The 24,557-nt window shown below is 46.5% G+C and overlaps 1 protein-coding gene across 24 annotated transcripts in view; it reads left to right on the top strand.

The window, feature by feature from the left end:
* PAX2 (paired box 2) overlaps positions 1–24,557 on the top strand; it is an 89,074-nt gene that overhangs the window by 49,164 nt on the left and 15,353 nt on the right. For 14 of the 24 annotated variants that reach the window (XM_085554433.1, XM_085554435.1, XM_085554436.1 and 11 more), the window contains 2 exons: positions 14,009–14,184; positions 15,933–16,059. The exons of 3 other annotated variants lie outside the window; for them this stretch is intronic. In XM_085554433.1, coding sequence (XP_085410559.1) covers positions 14,009–14,184; positions 15,933–16,059 — 303 coding nt within the window. Of the gene's footprint in view, positions 1–14,008; positions 14,185–15,932; positions 16,060–18,048; positions 18,142–24,557 lie in introns of all 24 variants that reach the window. 7 more of the 24 variants (XM_085554430.1, XM_085554432.1, XM_085554429.1 and 4 more) reach the window with 1 other exon arrangement.

Raw genomic sequence — 24,557 nt, 5'->3', positions numbered from 1 at the left:
CCTAGATGAGCGGCAGGGTAGACCTTTAACTTTTTGCATGCACCCAGAGACCTGGAAAATGTGTATGTTAAGCTGTATATAATATTGCCTAGTAGGGTTTGCATAGTGTGGATCATCTGGATGTCTGGGCATGTATGGCTCAGCATTAGTGCTATGTATTTCTAGGAATGCCAGGTATTTGTATTCACATGTTAAGCATATATGTGAATGTTGTATGTATCTATGTATGTATATTCTCTGTGTATCTGTTGATATATAGTTGGAGTATGACTGTATCTTTGTGGCTGCCAGACACAAATAAGCAGCCTGTTAGTGCTGTGCCCCTCTGTACAGACTATGTACATTACTACTACATAGTCTGTACAGAGGGTACATTCGCAATGGGGTTAAATATTTGTGTGCATGTTTTATATGCATATATTGGCTGTTGTTGCCTGTGAGAAGGTTGTCTATTTCTGTAAATAGTTTGTATTTGTTTACATGATTTAATTTTGCATATGTAAATTTAAGTAATTAAGGAGTTCCAGGCTTCCATCTAGTTAGTGTATGTACGTTGTTGTAAGTTGTTTGTTTATTGAGAAATTACATTTAATTGACACGTACTGCATTAGTGCTTCCTTGTGTCCCAGTCTGCATTCTTGCATTTTCAAACGTTACTGGCTGTGTTTTCTGAGTCTTACTTATGCATAGAGCTTTCCTTGAAGTTTATTTGTGTGAGTGCCCTGAATGCACGCTTATCTGACTGCTTATTTATGTGTGTTTAGTTTGCGGCTGGATCTTCCCCTGCGTTTTTGACTCACTGCTGGGAGGGGCTGTTGCAGCTGATGTCAGTAGAAATCAGGCAGCAACAGCTCCTCCCGGTGTCTCTGAGCACCCCATGTGCCCACCTGTGCAGAGGCTGCTCCTTGGCTGTGCCAGTGCCTGTCTCTCTTGCAATCTGTACCCTGGGTCTGCCTGCATTCAGGGGGCGGATGCTGCACTGGCTCATGGACATAAAGACTACAGGAGGTCACTGCCTGGATCTGTATAGATCTCAGGGCACAGTGGGTGACAGAATAAATCCCAAAAGGGATAGGAATAGGTAGAAATGTGGAAGCAAATGGTGCTTCTAGGTGATTGTTGGTGATGTGGCAAGGGAATACAAGGCTAGTATAGCAGTGGATCAGCATGCCATGCCAGTGGGAGCTGGTGATGGTGCTATTACTGAGTCAAGTGACATGGCAATGAGACTCAAGGGCAATACTGCTACAGAACCAAGGTGATGTAGAACTAAGGTGCAGTGGGGATCAAAGTGCCGTGCTGATGGCCTAGGCTGATCTGTCAGAACAGTGAGAGCTGGGAAACCCCTTTCAAGAATCAGTTAAAAAGGCAAAAGAGAACAGGAGGAGCAGAGTAGAAAAGATCTGAGGTAACCCCAATGACATGCAGGGTGTCTGCAGAAGGCAGGTAGCCAGCAGTGTGGGACGCGCTCCATCTCCATGAGATTGGCTGCATCCAGGTATCAAAGGATAGAGCAGCGGCTGTTTGCATCATAGTGATGGAGAGCAGGAATAACTCAGTGATGACATCAGGTGACGGACATATCCCGTGATGGTAGCCATGGAGTGTGTGGGCAGGGGCACTATTCCCAGCTGCTGGAAAAACAAAGAACCTAACGGGCAGTAAAACAAAAACAAAGGAGACTTGGAAGCACCTGACAGCCCTAATTCATCACGGCTCAAGATTTTTTTCCCCCCTCATGTTCCCATTATATTTGTTTGTAAAAGTGGAAATCAATTTTGAAGGTAATTTTCTGGAAAGAATGGAAGGGAGGTGGGAGGACCGAATAAGGCAGAGATGGCAAGAGGAAAAAAAAATTTAGGCCAGGCACAGCCCAGGGGCAGCTCTTGGCAAGGTGAAAGAAAATTGCATATTCAATCTCCATCCATGAATCTCCCTTGCTGCTGCCCGCCTCCTGCTCGAAAACAATGAAGGCTTTCTCCCCTACGCTGCACAACGCCTGAGTATCAGCACTCACTTTAACTTCAGGGTCATTAATTCACCTGATTATTGCAGGAGAGGAGAGGGTTGCAGGGGCATCCGTTCTAAAGAGCCCTCCCTTAGCTCATCCTTTGATTAGTTTGGGGTGGGGGGAGTTGAGATAATGTGTTGTCTTGGACTCAGTTTAGAATGGGAGGGGTTGAAGAGGGGGTGGAAGGAGGTAGCGGAAGAACGGGAAAGATATGGCCCAGGTTGTTGTGGAAGGGAGGGTCGGAAACAGTCACCCTTGCATCCTTCTGCTGTGGTGTTATTGCAAATTAAAAGTAGCATGTTCCACTCCGCAGCTATCTTTCAGGGAGGGGAGGGGCATGGGTATATGTCGGCACGGGGATGAGGGGGATCTTATCATTGCTTCTTCAGCAGCCCAGCATAGTGTCACCCTGTGAGGTGACATTTGAATTTACAATTCCGCTGAGAAAAGCCATTAATTCACAAATTAACATTTCTCCCTCTCTCTCTAGCTCTCTCTCTCTCTCCTTCTCTCTCTCTCTCTATCTCACATGGATGTGCAAGCAATTGAAAAGACAAAGGAAATAGCCTTAAGGAAGAGACTTTACTGCTACTCTGTGCAGAGATTGCTACTACTGCTTCTAGATAGATAAACCAATTACCTGAGCTGCTCTGTTCATGGCAGCCTGCTATTACCTCTCTTTGTAGAGCTGACTCCATTGCTGGATTACACCATGTGTATCTCATTAATGTAAACCAGCACGATACTGGGTACTGTCCCTGACTCTTATTGCCAAAGCCCGTTGCTCTGTACCAGGAGAGCGAACTGGGAGAGGAGTGGGGATGGAGCTGAAGGCAGCGCAGCATATGTCTAAGGACAGGGACAGGCTGCATAGAGCCTGCCTGGAACTGAGCTCAGAGGAGGTGGGAGCTTCCCATCCTCAGAGCAGTGAGGATGGGTTAGCCCTAATCTCTTCTGAGACTTTGCACAAGAGGCCTCTCTATTGGCACCAGGCACAGGCAGCTCCACTCTCAGCACTGCCCTGACTTCCCTCCAGGTGTACTTGTGCAGGACGTTGTATGGTGCAGCTGTGGAGTGTGAGCACAGACGCTGCATGTACAGAGATGCAGATGTAGCTGCACACAGGGGCTGACTGGCTCACAGAGACATGTGGTAAACGTCATTGTGCAAAGCCAAAACCAGCATTTGGGGTTCTGAACAGAGAAGGCCAGATTTCTCTGTAATGAAATCCACTCCGTGCTGATTGTGGAGACATTCTTGTCAGAGACAGCTGCTGGGAACTAGTCCCATATCACCTCCAGTCCTATTCCAATTTAGTCCAGCGCTCTTTCCTATGTGCTTATTTCAGCTCTCAGACGCAAGCTGACGCTGCCTGGCCCATGTCTGTGTTGTCTGCATCTGTGGGGCAGGTCCTCACCTGGTTCTCCCCATCTGCTGCACTGAGGTTTCTTCTACTGCTCCCTATCTGGCTCCGGGCTATGGCACTGTGAGTCTCTGGGTGTTCCTGCAGGGACACAACAGCTGCCTGCCCTGCTCTGCCTGGTGACACAGTGGGATGTGTCCTAGCAGCACAGCTTACACGGAGACTTGGACAGCAGTCTTTGCTAACTAAGCAGTCTACCTATTTAAACCGAATAGAAATCTTCTCCAACAGGCTTTTCACCCCATAAGGGCCTGACAGTCGCTATTCAAGCCACTCTTCTAACTTTTATGAAAGGCAGAAACTTGCGGGAGGAGTGAAGAATAAATGGAACAGAACAACTGCTTCTGGAAGCCCAGTCCCCATGTGCCTTGTGGAGCATGTGCCTCTCCTTGGCACTGCTGTGGCTCCTTAAATCTTCCTAAAACCTTAGCCTCTTAACAAGAGCATCTGCCTCGCTGCCATTCTCTGTGCCCCACACGGTGAGCAGCACATGGCCGGGGAGCAGCATCCCGCAGCAGGCGCTGGAAGACAGATCGCAATCAGCAGAGGCATCGGCAGGCAGTGCCAGTAATTCAAACCATCCTGACCGTTCAGTGAACCCGAACCTGCTGACCTTGACAGCACGAGACAACAGCGGCCTCAGGAATCCCAACCTTTGCAGAGGCGTTGGCGGAGGACGGCTCGTGCTCTCTTCCGTTCTCTCCCTCTCTCCCCATTCGCATCACAGCAGCCAAAGGGCACAAAAGGAAATCTTCTGTGCGCCAATTAGCTCCTAATTTGGCTATCTTTGCGCTCCCAAGTCTGCATCAGTGCAATATTAAGCATCACTTGCTGTTTGTAGATGGAAATCATTCCCAAAGAGGAGTGTCTTCTCTCAGTAAAGGAAAACACTAAGCACCTTGTTCTCAGCAAGGGCCAGAGAGGACCCCTCCTCCTCCCAGAACGAGGCTGCTGCTGTTTGAAAGGGAAGCTGGAGCTCTTTGCTTCCCTCAGTGATAGCATCAGATCCTCCAGACTTGTTTCCCTGGATCCCAGGGGGAAGCAACAAGATCTCACCTACTGATTAGCTCATGAGAATTCTGGCTGGGCAGAGGAGGGCAAGGAGGTGACAAGAGCAGGGCAGAGAGGCAGAAAAACTATGTGATTCATTTTGCCACAAGAAAAATGCAGTTTGTGAACATGTTAAGAGCCTTTCAGGGAATACTGGATTTCCTCCAGCTACCTCTGTGGCTGCCAGGCATGCCTGCCACAAACAGCATTTTGTATTGGCCCACAGAGGTAGGGTAAGCCCTAAGACCTTGCACAGGGAGCACAGCTCCAACAGCAATAGATGATCTGGTAGGAACAGTTAGACTTACCCAGCCAGTCAGACATGGCTGCCTTCCATAATTCTTGAGGGTGGTCCTCCCACTCATCAATAGGTGTTAAATGCATTTAATGCCAATTTAATGCCTTTTAAAATGTCAGTTTTGTCAAGGGGGCCTAAAAATAATTCCTTGGGGCACATTTCTTCTTTGCTTTTGCTTCATCCACTGAGACATCTTGCAAGTTAGATCCCATCAGGTTCAAGGTACAAAGTCCTCTTCCCACACAGCAGCACAGTGCCTGACCGGGAGCTAGGTCTTGCATATCACATCTGCATTTCCAGATGCACTTCTTTCTCTCACTGATTCTGCCTTTGTTGAGAGCTCAGTGGTGTTATTCTGCTTTTAAGTTAGGGGCCTGCACTAGGACAGGCTCAGGAGGCATCTGATCAAACCTTAATGAGGTGGTTACTGTGTATGAAATGTCCATAAATTCTTGAGGTCCTTCCAGCCCTCTCTTAGATGCATTAGAAAAGGCTGTTAGAAAGGACAGGCACATTTCCATGTCTGGTTTCCCAAAGGAGCTGTTGTTTTTTCACTTTGGCTTTTAGCATCTAATGCATGATAAGGTAGATGTTGAGCACAGGAGTTGACCTTGCATGCAGATCAGATCTATTCTAGGTTTTGGGTGAACTTTACTTAATCCCAGTGAACTAGAAAACAAACCAACCACTGCCTTAAAGACACCTATGGCTCTCCTCTGTACAGCCTCAGCCTGTGAAACTGATTGCTACCAATGACTGGGTCCCCTCTTACAGTTTGGAACACATCTCCAATATAAACATTGCATAGATCATATCACCATAGGATTTTTCATATATCATTCAAAATATTAATGATTTATAGGTATTACAGGAATGAGCACATTCAGAAAAAGAATGTGCAGGATGCCAATCCATGCTGATTGCAGCATATTGCAGGCCTGTAGCTCTTTCATTGTGTGGCATTTTGTAATTACCCATCCTATATAATACATTGTTTATTAACCTTCTCATTCTGAAGATCTCATTTACTACTGAAATGTGGCTGACTCGGATGGACTGTGGCAGATGTTGAACAATACAGAGCATCAACACTGAAATTTTGCTGTGCCATGTCCAAATGAAACCACAGGAGAATTAAGATATGCTGTGGGTAATCACTCAGGCTGGATTTTGTTCAGGACAGCCAGGTTAATGTCTGTACTCTTACAAAAAATGCCATGGGAATTTTAATGACTCTGAGTGATTGGAGCCTTTGTTTTATGGCACATCAAAAATGGCAGCTCTAAAAACACTCCGCTTGAGCACTGGTTTAGTGCTGAGTCAGAAGAGCTTCCACTAACATGATTCATTGGCATCTGGCTCAGGGGTAGGTATGGCCTTCTTTGACTTGAGAGGTTAAAGTAAAAGCGTGTGTGAAGGGAAAATAAGAATGTAGAATGAAAGGAAAGGAGAGTCTGGAGCAAGAGAGACAAAACAAGATGAGGGAGGGATTCAAAAGCATGTTGGTGGGGGATCAGCCCAATGGAACCAAGCAGACTAAGAAGGAATTTGTATTTTCTAGACTGTGCTTTAGAGACACGAATGGACTTATCCAGGTCTGCTGAGTTCTAGCACTGGTGGCCTCTCTCTCTTGGGTGCCAGTGGGCCCCACTAGGCTCTCATGGGCCTCCAGGCCATCGGCAGTGGGGTTGGCAGGAACAGCTCAGCCCATGTTCCCTCCCTTTTCTCTAGCGGTTCTGATGGCAGTGTTGATTTGCATGTCAGGCAAAGCACTGCTTGTGAAAAAAAACCTTCCAGTGTGGCAGTGTCAGCGCTCGCTGTTGTTCGACAGTGTAAAATTAAATTAATAAAGCCCCCAACACAGGAAAACATAACAGGAAATTAATGGCCTTTACTGTCGCTCTGATGCAGTCATTTGCAACCCTGCTTTCCGCACCAAAGACTTCATAAATGCAAGCAGTTTCTCTAAACAAGCATAGTTAGGGCTGCATGCGATGTAATTTTTTGCGTCGCTTCTGTCCTTTGGAGCTAACAAAAGGCACCTGGTTTTATGTGCTCACTAAGGGGGGGATCCTGATGAGAGGGAGCTCCCCAACAAATGGCTTAGGAAGATGAGAGGAGGTAGCAAAGGCAGCCAACGTACACTAGCAGTGCTAAGCACATCTCAGCCCTGGCAGAGGGAATTGCAGGGCTCCCAGTGCCTGCCTCCCTGTCACAGCTCTCCCTGAGCCTCTGCTCTAACAGCAGCGTGCTGGGCACCACAGCAGTATAAATCAGAGTAACCCTTCTGATAACTTTCAGGATGTGTAAATCAGTATAACCACTGAGTGCAGGAGACTTAAAGATTTACACTAACTTGGGGATCTGGCTGGCTGTGTGATAGTGTTGCTTGCTCCTCCGCCAACATAAACAAAGCAGATGTACTGGCTCCTGCAGGCAGCTGCATTTCTATCTGGCTAGCAGTTAAGCCTAGTAGTGCTAGCGAGAGATATTGGACCCACACTCTGTCCTTCATTACAATGGTATAAATCCCCAGTGACTCCTCTGAGGTAAGGGAATTGTTGTAGATTTACAGCAGCCTGAGAGCAGAATATGTGCCTTCACCTCCAGAATACCCTAAGGTCACAAAGCTGTGGTGACGGCTTGCACAGAAAGCACCAGCTTTGGCTCCCTGGGCTAGCCCACCTCATCTGCACACCCATACATGCTGTCATGCATGCTGTACATGAGTCCAAAGCAGCTGTTTGCAGACTAACACCTGGAAAGGCCTTTACTGAGGCACTCAGTAAAGCTGGATGTGCTGATTATGCTATTATGTAAAGCTAAGTCTGCACAGACTTAGTTTCCCAGGGCCACATTTGCAATCACGCATTCAGATGCTGTAGTAAATACATATGATTTTCATATGCACACACACACTCACTTCCTTAAATGCACATTTGCATGCTCCCTTGATAATCCTAGACAGATCTGAGTACACACTTCATTACACATTTGCACACACAATTCATTTCATTTACATTCTCATTGAGCATTGCTGTTTTGCTCATGTGAGCCCTGCATTAATGCTGCACTGCCCACCTCTGTTCCTCCCAATGCCTCCATCCCATGCAGCCCCATGCTGCCCAGCCCTGGCACACACCTCACTCCCTCACAAGCATGCAATCTGCCCTGTGCCAGCAGCCTTGCTTGCTCACAATTCCTCACCTGACCTACACTCTAATTTAAAAACATAAAATCCCTTTGTTTCTGAGCCTCTCCCCCCTAAGCCTGTGTACATAACAAATGCAATATCATCCATTTGCATACTAAGATTTGGGCTTGTGGATTCCCTTGAGCCAAATGGACACATCAGCCTAAACAAATGCAGAGCTCGTGAAATCTGATCCACTTCCCTGAGGTGACAGTTCTCCAGCACATCTTCCAGCGTCCCGTTTCTGCAGGGTATTGTCCATAACTTGAACTCTTCCCATGTCTTTCACTGCCACAGTGTGGATCTCTGATAATATTCCTTCCCCCTCAAGCTGCTGGATCTAGCCAGCCCCTTCCATGCTCTGCTGTCTCTGTCCAGCACTCACTTGGGATCTCTTCCACCTGATTTTGAGCTATCCTTCTCCTCAATAGATCATTTATGGCAATCAAGCACAATTCTTGCAGCACTAAGTCCTGAAACATGGAAATGACCTGTCTAGAAAAGGTGCCTTCTTGCACCCCACTAGAAAAAGCACAACAGCCAGACTGTCCCAGTTTGCCCAAAGCAGGACACATCGGCCATGTGCAAATGTGTGATGTGCTCCCTCAGATGAGGCTCCTGTCCCTGCTGTTCCCCTTCAGCCCCGCTCAGACAGGGTGCCCTGCTCCCTGGCAGCTGCCACCAGGCCAAGGCAGCATGAGGGGCTGCATGGGGCTGGCTGCCGTGAATGACAAGCGCCGGCTATTGATCGCGTTCTGAACTCGGCCCAGCCGATAGAAGGTAATTAATGACTCCATTTGCCTCAGTACGGAGGAGAACAATTGAGTTTGAAACTGCAACAACTGGCAGCGCTGTGAAGGGCCCCCGGGGGATGGATGGGAGAGATGCCTGACAGGCCAGGCTGCGCTGGGACACGGGGCACATCAGAGGGGGAAAAAAGAGAAGGGAGATTGGATAAAGGGATGGAGCAGCCTTAACACAAAGCACAAAGGCATGGGAAGGAGCAGCTCTTGTAGCAACGTGGTGGCTACCAGAGAGTGGATCAGGGCTACCAGGCCACGTGCCATAGAGGGAGCAGAGATGTTGTAGTCTACAGGAGAGGGCAGGGTCTGACTGTGGCAGGGAGTGCTGTTCTGACAGCTGGCTCTCGGCATTGCTGTGTCAGACAGATGCATTTCCCTCAGAGGCTTTGATGGTGAGATGGGTTCTGCTGTGTCCCCTGGCTGGCAGCAATCATATCTACCATATCACTTTTGTTGTGGCTGGGGCTTTATTTGGGAGTGCTGCAGGACTCCGGCCCTGGCCAGAGCTTCACAGGGCACCCACAGACATGTTGCCAGGGCAGCAACTGCCCTGCCCCAAGAACTGAACTCAATTTCCCTGCCTGCATGCCAGCTGTTCAGGTTGCCATAACCTTCTGGAGTGCTTCTGCTCCACAGAGGTGTTCCCATGCCAGCACTACTAGGAGCTCTTCTACATTTCTGGCAGGGATGATCCTGTCCAACCCTGAGCAAGGGTGCTTTCTGCATCCCCCAAGGCTAGAGGAGCGCTATTCGTATGTGATGGTGGCTTTGGGGCTTCCAGGCCTGGGAGCATCTCTTTGTTTGGAGCTTTCTAATGGGCTCAGTCCCTGTGTCAGATGTAGTTACAGGTTGCTCCTGTGTCCTCTGGCAGAGGATTTCCTTGTTACCTGTCAGGATACTTCTGTGACACCTGTGGAGCATTTCTGTGCCATGTCAAAGGTTTGTGCCGAGCACTGCACCTTCCCTCCGTAGCCCCTTGGGAGGAGAGATGTTTCCTGTCAGGCATGCAAGGCCAGTCCTGATCATGCTGACAGCAGCTGTGTGCTCCTGTGAGGAGCACAGTGACCGAGGCCATGGTTCGCCTCTCAAGCTGTTTGTTACAAGCCTCCCGATTTAACAGAGAGATGCCTGTGTCACAGTATCACAGAGGTTCCTATGCCAGTAAAAGGGGACTGGGAAAAGTGATGCCACTCCCCAGTGACAAAGCTAGTGCAGTTCCCTACTTTCAGGCTCATCCAGCAGCAGAAAACTTGTATCACCACAGCACTCCTCCCAGAAGCTTCTTTGGCAGACCTCACCTCTTCCCCAAAGCCCTCTCTGTTCATTACTGCCACCTTTGCTCACACCCCTACAATTGCCAGCTCCCATAATTGGTGCATTGTGGTATCTGAGGCTTCTCCTGAAAATCCAGCTCACAGGGCCAAGTGCTTAGGTAAGAATAGAAGCTCTGATCTAAAAACAAAGATAGGTTTCTGCCCCTTGCAGTTTTAGATGAAAAAAATGAAAGCACAACCTCTACAGATTTTGACACCATAGAACAAATACAGGGGATTTACAGTCCTTTGGTTTTGAAGAAAATATAATGATCCGTGACTGTGAAAGTCTCAGCATTAACAACACAAGGCCTATAAATCTGTCCTGTGGGATCATCTCTGTGAAACTTCTTCTGCTTCATAACTAGAATCCTATATGCACAACTCATATTACTGCTCCGCAACATTTGGGATTTGTGTGCCCTGTCACCATTAAGCCCAATATTACTGCAAGCTGTTTAGACAAGGTTCACCTCTAGGTAGCCCACAGTCCTCTGTCAAACGTCTCTTCCTTCCCTTCTGTGGATTTTGAGGCTGACCTGCCTAAGCTACGACATGGTGCTCCCCATCTTCAGAGCTTCTCTTTCAACTTAACCATTGCCATTCTCCTTACAACTTTTTTACTCCCCTTATCTATTCTCTTGCGTTGATCATTCTGCTTCCTTATCTAACCCCCTTCTCCCCCCTTCTTCCTTTTCCATCATTCCCCACTGATTGTATAGGCCCCTTCTTATCAGCAGGTCCTCAATGAGCCAAATGCACAGATGTGCTCACACACACACACACACACGCACACACACAAACAAATAAATAAATAAATAAAAAGGTCAGTGAGCAGAGCAGCAATAACCCCTAAAACAGTACTATCAGAGGGACATGATTGATCAATTGAATTCCATAGCAGCTGAAAAATGTGGGATTAAGTAGTGTATTATACGCACAATGAGTTGAGGCATGATGTTCATTTCAAGTTCATTTCGCCAGCCCTCTGCCACCAGATCAGGCAATCAATAGGGGCAGCAGATATCATATATCACCTCTCTCCGTGCTAGGGAGAGAGCACCATAATCTCTCGCAAATTTAGAGTGACAGATTTGTCAAGATCTGAAGGGCCTCTGAATAAATGAAGGAAAAGAGACTCCTACAGCGACTTGGGAAAGCTGTAGTTTCAGCTCCTCCACACAAAGGCATGGTCCAAGCACAGAAAGGGACATGTGCGCACAGGGCTCAGCAGGCAGACAGGGCTTGTAAATGCAATTGCATGTATGCACAAACCTGACCAAACATGCAGGGTAACCCGCTCAGGGTAAAATCTGGTTTACTGACAGGCAGCGCAAGCTCACTCACACCAAACGCCATGAATATTGTAGGGCTGCCATCCTTGGAAACCAAACACAACCTAAACCAGCCACCTCACACAAATGGCTGCTCAAGCATGTACGGTGATGCAGAACCTAGATCATCTTAGAATACAGCCCACTGCAAAAACACCAATGTGTATTAATGGTGTGCACAATCATGCACACTAACTGACAAGTGGAAAAATCCTCAAAGCAAACAGCTTCACCAGCTGTGGACAGGTTAAGACAAGTTTTGACAGAGAAACATCCATTCTTTTCTGACTGGACATGGCAGTTCTGTGCCAGCTTTCCGCAGGCAGAACTAGAGAGCAGTCCTACTGGAGTTAGGAGTGTGCCTCTGTAGGTACCCTCATCTTCCCGTCAGCTGTCCTTGCAGGAACAACCCGGTCTGTGTAACGCCCGTGCAGGCTGCGCTAACAGTGTAATCCAGCCAGCCAAGCCCTTGCTTTGTTTTCTCTTAGACAAATATGTCGTTAACTCCAGATTTCAGAAATTTCCCTTGTGCAAATAAGACTGAAGAGAGGAGAAAATGTCAGGGATCAGAGCCAGTAAGCTTTGCTCTGGTTAGGAATGGAAAAGAAAGAGAGAGAAGGGGATGCTCGAGGGAAGGCTGCTGGCTGGGACAAATCAATATGTAATATTTTCTATGGTCTTGAGAGTGGTACTGTACTACGTTACTGTATATAATGTACTATTGATTATATCATATCATATAATCACCTATAAACGGATATATCTCATTGCCAGAAGGCAGCAGGCTCAGTTATTACTCTGGGCAACCAGATGGGCATTACCCATGCCAGGAAAATACCCATCTTAGCACTATCCGTGAGCTAAAAGTGGAGCAGCAGAGTGGCATGGTTCTGGCCATTGCACAGCGAATGCCACTCCAGGCTCGTGGGAACATTGCCTGGCCATGAGCACATTTGCAGTCACATGGAGGATGGAAAAGGTCTACACAGATCCCTCAATCACTTCCTTGCAAAGCAGAAGGTTTCAGAGATTCACAGAGTAGAAGATGCTGAAAGAGGCTAAAGAATGAGGCACAATGGTGAAAAAACAAAAAGGTAATTGTAATGTAAGTGGGAGAGCCTGATATTTGTTTAGACAGCATTATCAGACAGTCAGGCTTATGTCTGATGAAACAGCAGGCAGATATTCTGCATGGAGGATGTGGAGATATATCAGCATGGGTGAGACAGAGGATTATAACCGGTCACACCAAAGTTAGACTGAGGGGTGATAGCACAAAGATACTCAGCACAGTTGGAGAAGATTATAATGAGCAGACTTGCCTCAGATGAGATGAAGGATTATGACAAAGGAAGATTCACTTCAGCTGGGACAGGAGGTTATAACAGACAGACTCACCTTGGATGTGACAGATGCTAATAGCAAGAGACTCACTCACTTCAGATAAAAAGGGGTTATAACAGAGATAAATGCACTTCATTTGAATTGGGGGATAACAGGGGAAAAAAACAGGTGGGTGATATGATGGTTTATCACAGGGAAAGCTTCACTTTGGATGTGATTCACTCTGGGGCAGGACATTTATAATGGAGTCATCTCAGAGGGGATGAAGGGGCTCAAACAGATATGGGATGGCACAGCAGAAACTGAGACACCCGGAAGGTGACAGAGGCACTGCAGGGAGATTAGGTTATTCTGTTGCAGAGACAACGCTTCTACCAAAAAGGGGCTTTTTTTCCTAGGAGGAAAAAAGGGTTATAAGGAAGGGCAATTCCCAGTACAGAATACAATAAGCAATACAGTAACTTATTTTGGATAGAAGGGGGAGCTCTCATAGACAAAGATTCACGTGTTTTAGGAGGGACTTTTGTAACTGTGATATGGGTTGTGATAGATTATGACCTAATATGTAGAAGAATGGGACAGAGATCATAACAGAAAGTAATATATGTTGGATGGGACAGAGCGCTCCATAGCTTCTCTGCTGAAATGTGGAGTCGGGTACAGAATTATTCACATTATCCAAGGGGTTGAAAACCCCATATGGGATGTGACAGGCCATAATCAGACGAGAAGGAGGCTGTAACAGAGATACAGCTTATACTGGAACTGGGAAGTTACAACATGACTGCTCCCTTCCAGACTGCAGTAGAGGACTTTCTCCATTTTAGGTTTTCTCAGCCCTCTGCAGTGCCGGCCCATCCTCAGCACTCGAGATTTTCTGTGAACTGCCTCTCTGGTAGCCTCCTAGCGATGCTAATCGCTGTGCTTTGCTCCCATTTTATGCTCAGCAATGGAGATTTGGCAATTTTTAACACTGAAAATCAGTGGAACCGCAACTCATCTCTGAGCTGAGCACCATTCTCCACAGCCTCGCTCACACCGGGCAGGAGCATCCCATGGAGCAGGCCAGCAGCCAGAGCAGACAGAAGGGGCTTCCCAGCCCGCAGCCAGCCCCCTGGAGCAACACGCTCCGCGTGCAGTGCAGGGCCCCTCTCCTGCTGCTCTGCTCTTGCCCGCATCTGCTGCCGCCCCGTGCCAGGGCGCTGCTAACTCCCTGTTTTCTCTGTCTGTGCCCTGCAGATGTATCCGAGGGCTCCGTTCCCAACGGAGACTCCCAGAGCAGCGTGGACAGTTTGCGGAAGCACCTTCGTGGCGACACTTTCACCCAGCAGCAGCTGGAAGCTTTAGATCGAGTTTTTGAGCGTCCTTCTTACCCTGACGTCTTTCAAACATCAGAGCACATCAAATCTGAGCAGGTGAGGGCCCGGCCTGGCAATGTGGAGCCGTAGGCACCCATAGGGTGATGGCAGGGAGATTCCCTCACTGAAACCCCTCTCTCTTTCCTCACCCCTTTCTCTCACACTGCCCTGTCACTGCACATACATCATATTTACATTTTATTGCACTTTCCAGTTTCAAACGTATCATTGTACGGATGTATATGTGGACACAAACTGTCTCCCAGCCTGAACTTAACATCCATATGCACAGTGCTCTCCCTACCAGTCACCTACCAGACACACACACACACACTCTATGATTGCACAGCCACAAACCATGGCACGGCACAGGAGCTCCCACACTCTTGCATCACACAGCCAGCAGTGAGTTGCAAGCTTTATCAAGCTTGGAGCATTTTCTCTCTTGGCCCAAGGCTGAGACTTGACTCCCATCTCCAGCCCAGTTTTCTGTACTTCTGTGGCATTGCCCCCCTCTCCCTGCCTCCCCCGCTTCCCCGGCCTTTTATCCCAAAAGCTGTTTGTCTTAATAAAATGAAAATCAAAAGTCTTTTTAAACCGCCCCAAGCCATAAACCAACAAAGGAAGAGAAGGAGAGGTTGGCTGTGGACTCCCTTCATCCCAGAGTCCCTGGGTTTATTACAATGAATAACCTTTATTTACTTTCATTAGACTATTAAGCACCAGCACAGTCATTTTTCCCCCTGAAACTCTGAGCAGGGCCCATAAAGCAAATCCGAAGCCTAATTGAGTTCATTTTAATTTCTCTCCGATCACAGCGAATTACTCTGGTGATAAATCAGGGGGCAGGCTCACCCCCAGTAGAAGGCCTAATTTGCAGCTAATTACAAAACTGATTTCTACAGGAAGATCAATACGAGAAGGAATTGGAAATGACGAGGCAGTCCTAGGCAGGCAGGGATGGGGCGGGGAGGGGGCAGCATGCAGGGAGCCCACTGCAGGAGGGGGAGACGTGGGGAGGGGGCTGGGGAAGCGCCTGGAAAAAAACACAGCAGAAAGAGCAGAAAATCAGTTTTAATTTAACGTAATATTAATCAGAGCAACTTTTCCTGCTGTTCTGTAGCCTTCCCGGTTTCTCCAGCTCCCGCGTCTGGTCCGGAGGCTGCCACAATAAAAAGGCAATTACCAGAGCCTTTCGGACAGGACACCCTTTCAGATTCAATGGCTCTCCCCCTCCCACCCTTCTGTTAGCCATGTGGCTCCCCCCTCCCCAATTTCATACCCCAGTGCACAGAGTGACAGAGGCAGTGGATGAGGCTTCTTTGTTTGTTTTTAAAGAGCTAGGACAGGGGCAGCAGCACAGGGGACAGGGCTGGCTGCAAGGGGCCGGCACCGGCTGCTTCCTGCAGCCCCACATCCCAGTCATGCCACGGCCATCTTCTGCCCCAAGTGTCCTTGTCACCGGGGCAAACATCTCCCTTTTGTCCCCCCTGAGCTTGTATAGGTGGGTGCCCCCTCTGTCCACAGCACTGAACGAAGGCTTGGCCATGTCAGAGATGGAGGCAGATCCCATGCCCAGCCTGACCCATCACCGCCTCCACAGCAACATGCAGGAGGGTGGAATAGCTCATCAGAGGTCCCCCGCCTGCAACCCTCTTGTCACTTCATCTTCTCCATTTCCTCCTCCTCCTCCTCTTCCATCTGTGCAGGGGTTTGCATCTTTCCTCTTCCTCCCTCCCATCTGTACACTGCTCCCTTTCTCTCGGCGCATCAATAGCAAGCTGTCTTTCTCCTCTCTTCCCCAGGGTAATGAGTACTCCCTCCCAGCTCTGACCCCTGGTCTCGATGAAGTCAAATCAAGTCTATCCACCTCTGCTAACCCAGACCTGGGGACAAATGTGTCAGGACCCCAGACGTACCCTGTGGTGACCGGTAAGCTGCCTGACCAAACAGCAGAACCAAGCTTTTAATTTATTTCCCTCATCACCATTAGCTTCTGCTTTTTCTGCTAATACAAGATTCCCCTCTCTGGCAAATCTGGACAGAGACAGAAAGACTGTGGAGGAAGTTAGGGGCCAAGGGAAGCTTGCAATTCAGCACTGGCAGTATGGGGTACACCTGGATGTGCCCAGGTGTGACTCATGGACAGGCATCCCCAAGAGTGAAGCAGGCACTTGTATGTTCTGTGGCTTAGGGATGGCTGCTGGAGAAGCACAGCTATGTCTACATGTGCACTGTGACTTTTTCCTTTGTGTCTGTGAATGAGAGGTTCATAGTTCACCTATGCATTTGGTTTTCTTGGGGAGAAATACTAATCTAAGTTTTCTTCAGCCACAGCATTTGGAAGGGGCATTGCAAACTAAGTACTGAGGTCTGCTGAACTATGACTGTGACTTCTGTAAGGCCAGGAGTCTCTACCAGCAGCTGGCAAAAGAAGGTTGTTCACAGCCTCCCTCCTTCCCTTACTTGTGGGCACATGAAATCCAGTTGTGGCTGGGAGGGAAGAAATGATATCAAGAGCAAGGCAGCAGAGGAACTGGGATGGCAGAAGTAGGAGGCAATTTGGGCAGCTGCTGCTCCACAGACGCTTCCTCTGCTGGTGGCATCGGCCAGCCTGGTGACACGGCACTCCCTGTTAGATGGCCTAGCTCATGCATGTCCGAGCCATAAGGAGATGCCCTGCTACCAAAGCCCCTTCTTCTAAAGCTTCAGTTGCTGCTGCTCTCTCTGATATGCTGCCCTTCTCCTAAGTCGCTTAAGCAGCCAGTGAGGCCCAGGGGATTTGCCCCTCTTTGATATCTCCCTCTTGCCTTACAACCACTGTGGCCCCTCCAGAAATCTCACATTATAGTTCACAAGTAAGTTATGGCAGAGATATAAACCTTGTCAGCAAGGGAAGGAGCTGTTGCCTCTTGGCCCAAAAGCAGGCCTCTGGTGGCCCAGAACAAACAGCAGTGGAGTTTCTAGCTCAGTTTTTTCTTGTAGAAGCTGCAGCTAATAGCCTTGTGACCAAGGTATGTCAATTGTTCAGCAAATGCTGAGCAAAGGGATGATGTTGCATGCAATATTTGGCTACCAGGAACTCTGAGACCAGGCAGGATCAGTAGCAGCTACCCTAGATAGAATCACAAAATCATTACAGTTGGACAAGACCTCTAAGATCATCTAGTCCAACTGTCCACCTACCACCAATGCTGCCCACTAAACCATGTTCCTTAGTACCACATCTACCCATTCCTTGAACACCTCCTGGGATGGTGACTCTACCACCTCCCTGGGCAGCCCATTCCAGTGTCTGATCGCTCTTTCAGAGAAGTTTTTCCTAATATCCAACCTGAACTTCCCCTGGTACAACTTGAGGCCATCCCCTCTTGTCCTGTCACTATTACCTGTGAGAAGAGGCCAACCCCCACCTCACCACAACCTCCTTTCAGGGAGTTGTAGAGGGCAATAAGGTCTCTCCTGAGCCTCCTCTTCTCCAGACTGAGCAATCCCTCAGACATTCCTCATAAGACCTGTGCTCCAGTCCCCACACAGCTTTGTCGCCCGACTCCGAACATGCTCCAGGGCCTCTGTCTTTCATGTAGTAAGGGGTCCAAAACTGAACACAGTACTCAAGACTCTGCCTCACATGGCAAAGATACTGAGGATCTAGTGTGAGGTCTGCAATACAGCACGGAGCACCATGTGGAGGTGAACTGCATATTAAGGAACTGCCTAGAAAGCTTGACACCACTGACTTCTCAAGGCCTTTTCTGCTATCAGGCCTGACCCAGGATCCTTGTAGCCAAACAGTTTCTTAGCTAACCAGAGAATGGCTTAGCTATGGCAAAATTGTTCCATCTTTCTTTGTATTCGCATGTGCAAGAGAACACTCAGCTGGTGTCTGCCTACCATTTAGCAGATCTACAACTCTTACAGGAAACACTTCCCTCTGCAAGGGGGGCAAAGCCAGCAGGAGAGCAGCACTGCCCTTCCTTCATGGAATGCAGATTCCCTTAGCTGGATTGAAAGGTGAGGTACTTATAATCACAATTTAATATTCAATAGGGACATTAAAGTAATCCTTTTCAGTCCTCCTTTCTAAGAGATGGAGCACTTCAGGCTACTGACATGGAAGCAGAATTTCTGAAGGCTGGGGACACTGCACAAGCTTTGTACATGACTCTCTAAAGTGAGACAGATTTGGCCCCATAGAAGAGGCTGTGGGCTGAGGCAGAAAGTCTCCTCTTTGTCCCCCACATTCTGCACCATCCCCACCCTGCTTCCTGCAAAACTCCCAGCTCGGCTCAAGAATATCCCCATCTGATCCATCTGGATCCAAGAGTGAGAAAAGTTCATTTCAAACCCAGCTTGACATTCCCAGGTGGCAACTTAGTGCTAACATCTCAATCTGTATGCAACATTTCAATCAGCGCAGAGTAACAAAAGCAGGACTATTAGCGCTGGGAGATGTTCAGTGGTGGTAATGATGGGGAAACTCAGAAAGTGGAAATGAAAAGGGAAAAAAAGACTCTCAACACCCTGAAAAGCAGTGGGGAAAGAAGGGCAGAGCATTTTTCCTCTACACTTAGGCCAGGATCCAATGTTTGGATTAATGGTGCCATTACCCAAGAAAGGACTTCAGATAATGTTCATTCTTAAAATGTTTTTGTTGGCAATTAAATGGTTGCAATTATTGATCTTCATTGATCCAGTATCCCTGATTTGCATAATCTATTAAAGATGAATGATTCATGATATGTTGCTGTGGGGATGGGCAGTGCTTAAAGGAAAGACCAGAGAGGTGAGGAACTCAGGGCTGCCTCCTGATCTACCTCTGGGCAGGAGCCAAGGAAGAGGCTGGGAATTCACAGCTTCATCTCTCAAGAAGGGATATTGGCATCATAGTGAGTACTAAATTGCTGGCTGCCTGGTTTGCTACTGTAGTGTCAGCTCTGAATACCTCTCTGCTCTTGTCCCAGCTGATATCTGAAACAAGTCCACCCATACAACATACAAAGGCTGTGTGCAGTTATTTCAAAATGTAAGAATATTTCCCCACTTCAGTCTTCCCAGGCAGAGAAGGTATTACTAGCTCTTTCCAAAACGGATCTGTCTGACACTGGCTTCTTGCCCTTTTAGAAGGCTCTAGAGAAAGTCCTCCTTTCTCTGGCTCATGACTAGTTTGCCTCAGTACATTCTCTCAGCTCACACATGTCAAAGAACATGCCTCTCCAAACATCAAAAGTGGTAACTGAAATATTAAGTACAGATGATGCTAAAATCCCTTTAGCAGTCTGTGCGCTTCATAGTATTGAGAGCTAGAAATGCTGGCAGCCACCTCCCCACCATGCAGGAAAGCCCTCCCCAAAGTCCCCATCATCAAGTCCTGGTCACACAAACTCACTAGGATACGAAACACATTTCCGCTGCCATTTATACAGAACTGACTATGCAGGCATTTGCAACTTTGACGTGAAGTACCAGAGATAAAGCACTTAAAAGCTGCCTGAGAACATCGCCTCATCTCTTCTTGCACAGACAGGTCAATGAGCCAGTTCCACCTTGCCTCATATTGCATGTCCATGACAGCCAAACTGGCAGAATCCCTGACAGTTTCTTGGGCAGTATCTTTGGATACCAGTCAGGTTTCTTAGAAGCAAAGACCCAAAATTAAACATACAAATAAGGGCATGTACCTGCAGTTGAACACTAAGACAAGACATCTGTTTATCAGAGATTTCTACTTCAGTTATTTCTGTTGAAAGCGAACAGATCAGGCAGTATAAATATGCACAGGGCTACGCAAACAGAGAAAACTTCAGTAGCTTTCTTTTGTCCAGCAGTTTACACAGGTCTTTGATTTTTGGGATGTACTCAGCAGTTAACACCCCAGAGGTGAGCAGAGGAGAATCTCAGTTTTCAGACACTAGAAACAGGAGTACTTTAAAAGCAGAAACTGCTTACAGAGCCTAAAATCCTTCCAGATAAAGGGTTAAAATCCCTCTTTAAATACCACTGGAAATTGTGTCTTTTGGAATATGCGCGCCTGAAGTGAGGTATCTTCAAACCAGACTTAGTTCTGGAGACTTAGGTTAATAGCTGTGAACAGAGTCCTTTCCCACTCCACTAGCTAGCCCAGAGGATATCCAGCAGAAAGGCAGCACTGTGGGAAATCAAATACAATGGACTTAATTAAATCCTGGCAGTTTTAACTAAATAGACTTCGTTTACCATCCCACTGCAACAGTGGGATCTAAGAGGAGGAGCGAGGCAGAAGTGATGCCCAGGAAAAGAAAGCCAAAAAGAAAAAGCACATCATCAACTTGTAACACTGACTGCAACAGGAATATGTGCGTACTGCTCTTCCTGCTAGGAAGTTTATGAGCTCTTCCATGCCATGGTTAGTCTCTAGGAACAGGAATGGGTATAATTTAAAATCTTCATCACTCACCAAACCATCCTCAAGTTTCTGTATAAAATGTTTCTTTTTCACTGGGAAACACATGTCTTTTCCCAAACAAATATCCAGGATGAGAAATACTGACAACCACCACTCACGATATGTCAGACAAAGGCACCAAACAAACACAGATTCCATAGGTCTCGCTTTCTGCCAGACCTTCATCTCTGGCAGTGGATCAGATTGTTTTTTGCATTGCGTCCATGTTTAAAATTCGGTTACTATTTTCAACAGGAATGTATGCAAAAATAATTCTAGTTACTGAATCTAAGGCTACTTGATACATCTAAAAGCCATGAAAAAATAGTAATTAAACGGCACCTGATTTCTATGAAAGTTTTAAGAAAGTTGGGATGCTAAGCACGGAGAAATGGCTGCCCAGACACACAGGTCCAAAGTTTTCTGAAATGATAAACAGTCTTTTGAGGACCTTACCCTCCTGCAAGGTGAAAAGATAATCTTTCCTTCATCTCGGTTTAGTGAGTGAACTGAAGAGAATGTTGTTCTGTTCAATAACCGGGTCATTCAAAACTAAGAAACAAACTAGGATTTGAAAAAGCAGGAACATTTGTTTTCCTCTGTCAGTGAGTGAGTTAAACTTGGTGTGAAAGGATGAGATCTATTAGTTCTAAAATCAGGTTCTAAAATCAGTTCAATTTCCTCCACATATATATATCTTTTCCTTCATTTAACAAGTCATTTTTAATGCAAAACCTGCTTAGAAAGGCTTGCCTTTTTTGGTTCCAATATATTTAGGAAGTCAGAGAGCTTGTGGTCATTTTATATAATTAGCATGAATAAATTGCAAATACTGCTTTTAATTGAATTCTAATTTCCATTCAAATATAGCTTGACAGAAATCACACAGCAAAAAAGTTAATAATCTAATATAATAGTAATATGGACTCATCATTCATTATTTTCCTATATAATAATATGCAAAGACAAATTATGTTAAACAACATAATTGCTTAAATAAATGTGCACAGATACAGTTCACCTACTTAGCAAAACATGAAATAACCATGCTTACTGTAAATTTTGTATGTCTATCTACTTTTGTATGTCTATATATTGCTATCCTAAAATTCAGCCTTTTAGAAAAGAGCCACGTAGCTCAAATGAGCTGATACAAGACTTATTTAATGAACTGCCAAGGGCCACGCACTGGCTTTGGTGATGGTGAACCCTCCAAATGCAGACCAGCAGCAGCCTGCTGCTCACCATCACGGCTGCAGCAGCCAAGCAGCCTGTCAGGCACATTTCTGGGTGCCCCAGTGCCACAAAAATGGGATATTATAATCACTCACATGGCTGCTGGGTGATTGTTATGATCCTGCCTCATCAAAATGAAGGAGACATTTTCTGTGAGGATGGATATGTGCCAAATTAAGCACGTGGAATTGCTGCAGATGAAGGACAGGGAGGATGAGGAACAACACCGACTTCCATATTCTACACTGTAACTGCTTGCCTCTGCAAAGAGGCTGCAAGCCTCTATTTAAGTTGAGAAGTGGCAAAAGTAGGTGTCCACAGGGCCTCCAAATCTCATCAACTGTTTCCCATATCTAAAAAGAGATAATATCTTCTCATCACATTAAGGAATTTGGAATGGCAAAAGGTGTTACTACTATTCCCTGAGACCAAATGGCCGAGGGTGATGGAAGATCAGATGAATGATCCCTGGAACTGACAGAAATAGCAAGGGAAAACAGGAACCACGTGAACTATTACTGTGCTTCCAATGGAAGCTTTAACAATAACTTTATGATGCTGAAGAAGGCAGCTCGTGGACCTGAAAGCACAGTGAACTGAGGAACCCAGAAATGGATGGGACTGAAGGAAATAGTGCCTTCCTTAATTAGCATAAGCATTACAACAAGAGCAGTGAATTGGCAATCCCTGTTCAATTTCCTTAGCAAGGGGTGGCATTTAGGCTGCCACACGCTGTGACAAAAAGGGACTTCCTTTATAGTTACAGTCTTCCCAACAATTCAGTTTCTGCCTTTTCTTTTGAGGCTAAATGAAGGAACAAATAAGTTTGGCTATGATGAAAATTTCTGCGATGCAGATATTTGCTCACTGACAGCAAAGACTGTGCTTTATATCTGAGTTAAGCAACAGCTGTCAGCAGATGTTAATAACTTTTGATCTCCATCAACTCTATTGGATTTAACCAGGCCAGCTGCTTGTACAATAAAATTGCCCACTGTAGTCTTTAAGAGAAATGGAGAGCTTAGGGCAACCTTTGGCCCTTCTTTGTGGGGGTAGGATTATTCTGGTCTCCCCACGAAGATCTATCCTATCTTCTGATCAGCAGACTATCCTTGTGATGAAAGTTGGGGAGACACCTATTTGTTGTATCAACTGTGTGGAAAAATAATGTGCTCTGTGCCAATTACATTTCCCAGTATATATTTCAAAAGCATTTTGTTTAAGATGTAACATTCAAGTCCCTGCCCACCAGGGAACTTGAGCACATGCTTCACTTAAGGTGGGCTGTAATCTGTAAATGCAACACCTGAATGGGCTGGGATGCAAGAACGGGGACAACTGCATGAACTCAGTGAACCTGTGTTTGCCAATTGTACAGGCACAAGTTTTTCCCCCCAGACTTTGAAGTGCATCTCCCTTTATCAGTTCCCTCTGCAAACATACGTAGTTAAAATTGACTTCGGTGGAGTTCTCAAGTGAATGACATTAACAGTATTCAACAGTTTCAAAGATTAAGTCCAGGTCATAGGCACACTGGCACCTCCATGTTTAGCTTGGTATGATGACTATGAAAGCTCGGTTTCTCTCTGAAGTAACAGCCAGAGGTAGCAGGTCAGATTACATGGAGAGCAGCAATTAATTAGATCAGATGAAAAATATGGATATGTAGAATTCAGTTTCATTAAAAATGGGGTCCACGGATTTAAAGATTTGACATCAGGGGTGTCAACAGTTTTTACTTGCTTGGAAAGCAATCCAAAAGCAATCCTTTTTTTTTTTTTCTTCTTTGAACATATATTTAATCAACCCACAGATTAAGTATTGGGATAGGAATCTGGATGGATCTTGCAGAAACAAAATAAAACCCGGATGTGAAAAACTTATTCTCTGGTCAGTACGAGTTTAAAGAGAAGGCAAGAAATGTACAATGAGAAGTAGGTTAGCTTTTACATGTCTTATAGTTGCTCTAGCCTGCAGTATAAGTGCACAGTTTATGAATGCTGAAGGCCCCATTCCATTCTGCTTGCCACAATGAAACCTTTCTAAGGGATGTATTTATTAGCACAGAGGAAATGTAAATATGGAAAACTTCAGTGGTGGGTACAAGCAAAGGGTTCAAAACAAGCTGAGATAAGGTTCAGCTTTGACACAGGCTTCCTGTGTGACCCTGTGTATACCTTTTCTGTGCTAAGTTCCTCACAGACTAAACTGATCTCTGAAGGATGCTGTAAGGGTATGTGTTCCAAAGAGCATGAGGCACTGAGATCATAAAAATATTCTAGAAAGGCAGAAGGAAAAGGTGAAGGACTCTAAACACTAACAAGACTGTGTGTAGTGCAGTGAAGTGGGTGTGCATCCCTCTTCTGCAGGGATGTGCTGTCCTGATATTCTTCCTTTACTGCAAAGCAAAGGAGCTCTAAAGGCAGCTAGCTTATCTTCCAGGAAACCAGCAGCGAAAAGCAGGCCGCTTATCTAGTCCTGTGAACCCCCCTGCTTCTTTCCCTTCAGCAGCAGAGAGTGCGATAAAAGCTGAGATGAGTCTCAGTAGGAACCCAAAGCTGTGAATCTTCCTCTCACCCTGTCTGGCCAAAATCCCTTCATTCGCAGGGGGAATTTAGGCCAGAGATCACCGGTTCTAGCTCTCCGCCAGAATAACAGAGGAGAGGGTTAGAAAGGAAGAAAAACAGCCATAACTCAGCAAGCATAGTCAGAAAGAAAGGAGCTGGAGATGCAGAAAATATGTAGTCCTCTGCTATGTTCCCAGCTATAT

This window comes from Coturnix japonica, chromosome 8 (genome assembly GCF_054131305.1).
Source record: "Coturnix japonica strain WE chromosome 8, WE-NBRP24, whole genome shotgun sequence".
Lineage (NCBI taxonomy): Eukaryota > Metazoa > Chordata > Aves > Galliformes > Phasianidae > Coturnix > Coturnix japonica.
This window is presented reverse-complemented; position numbering and strand designations above follow the sequence as displayed.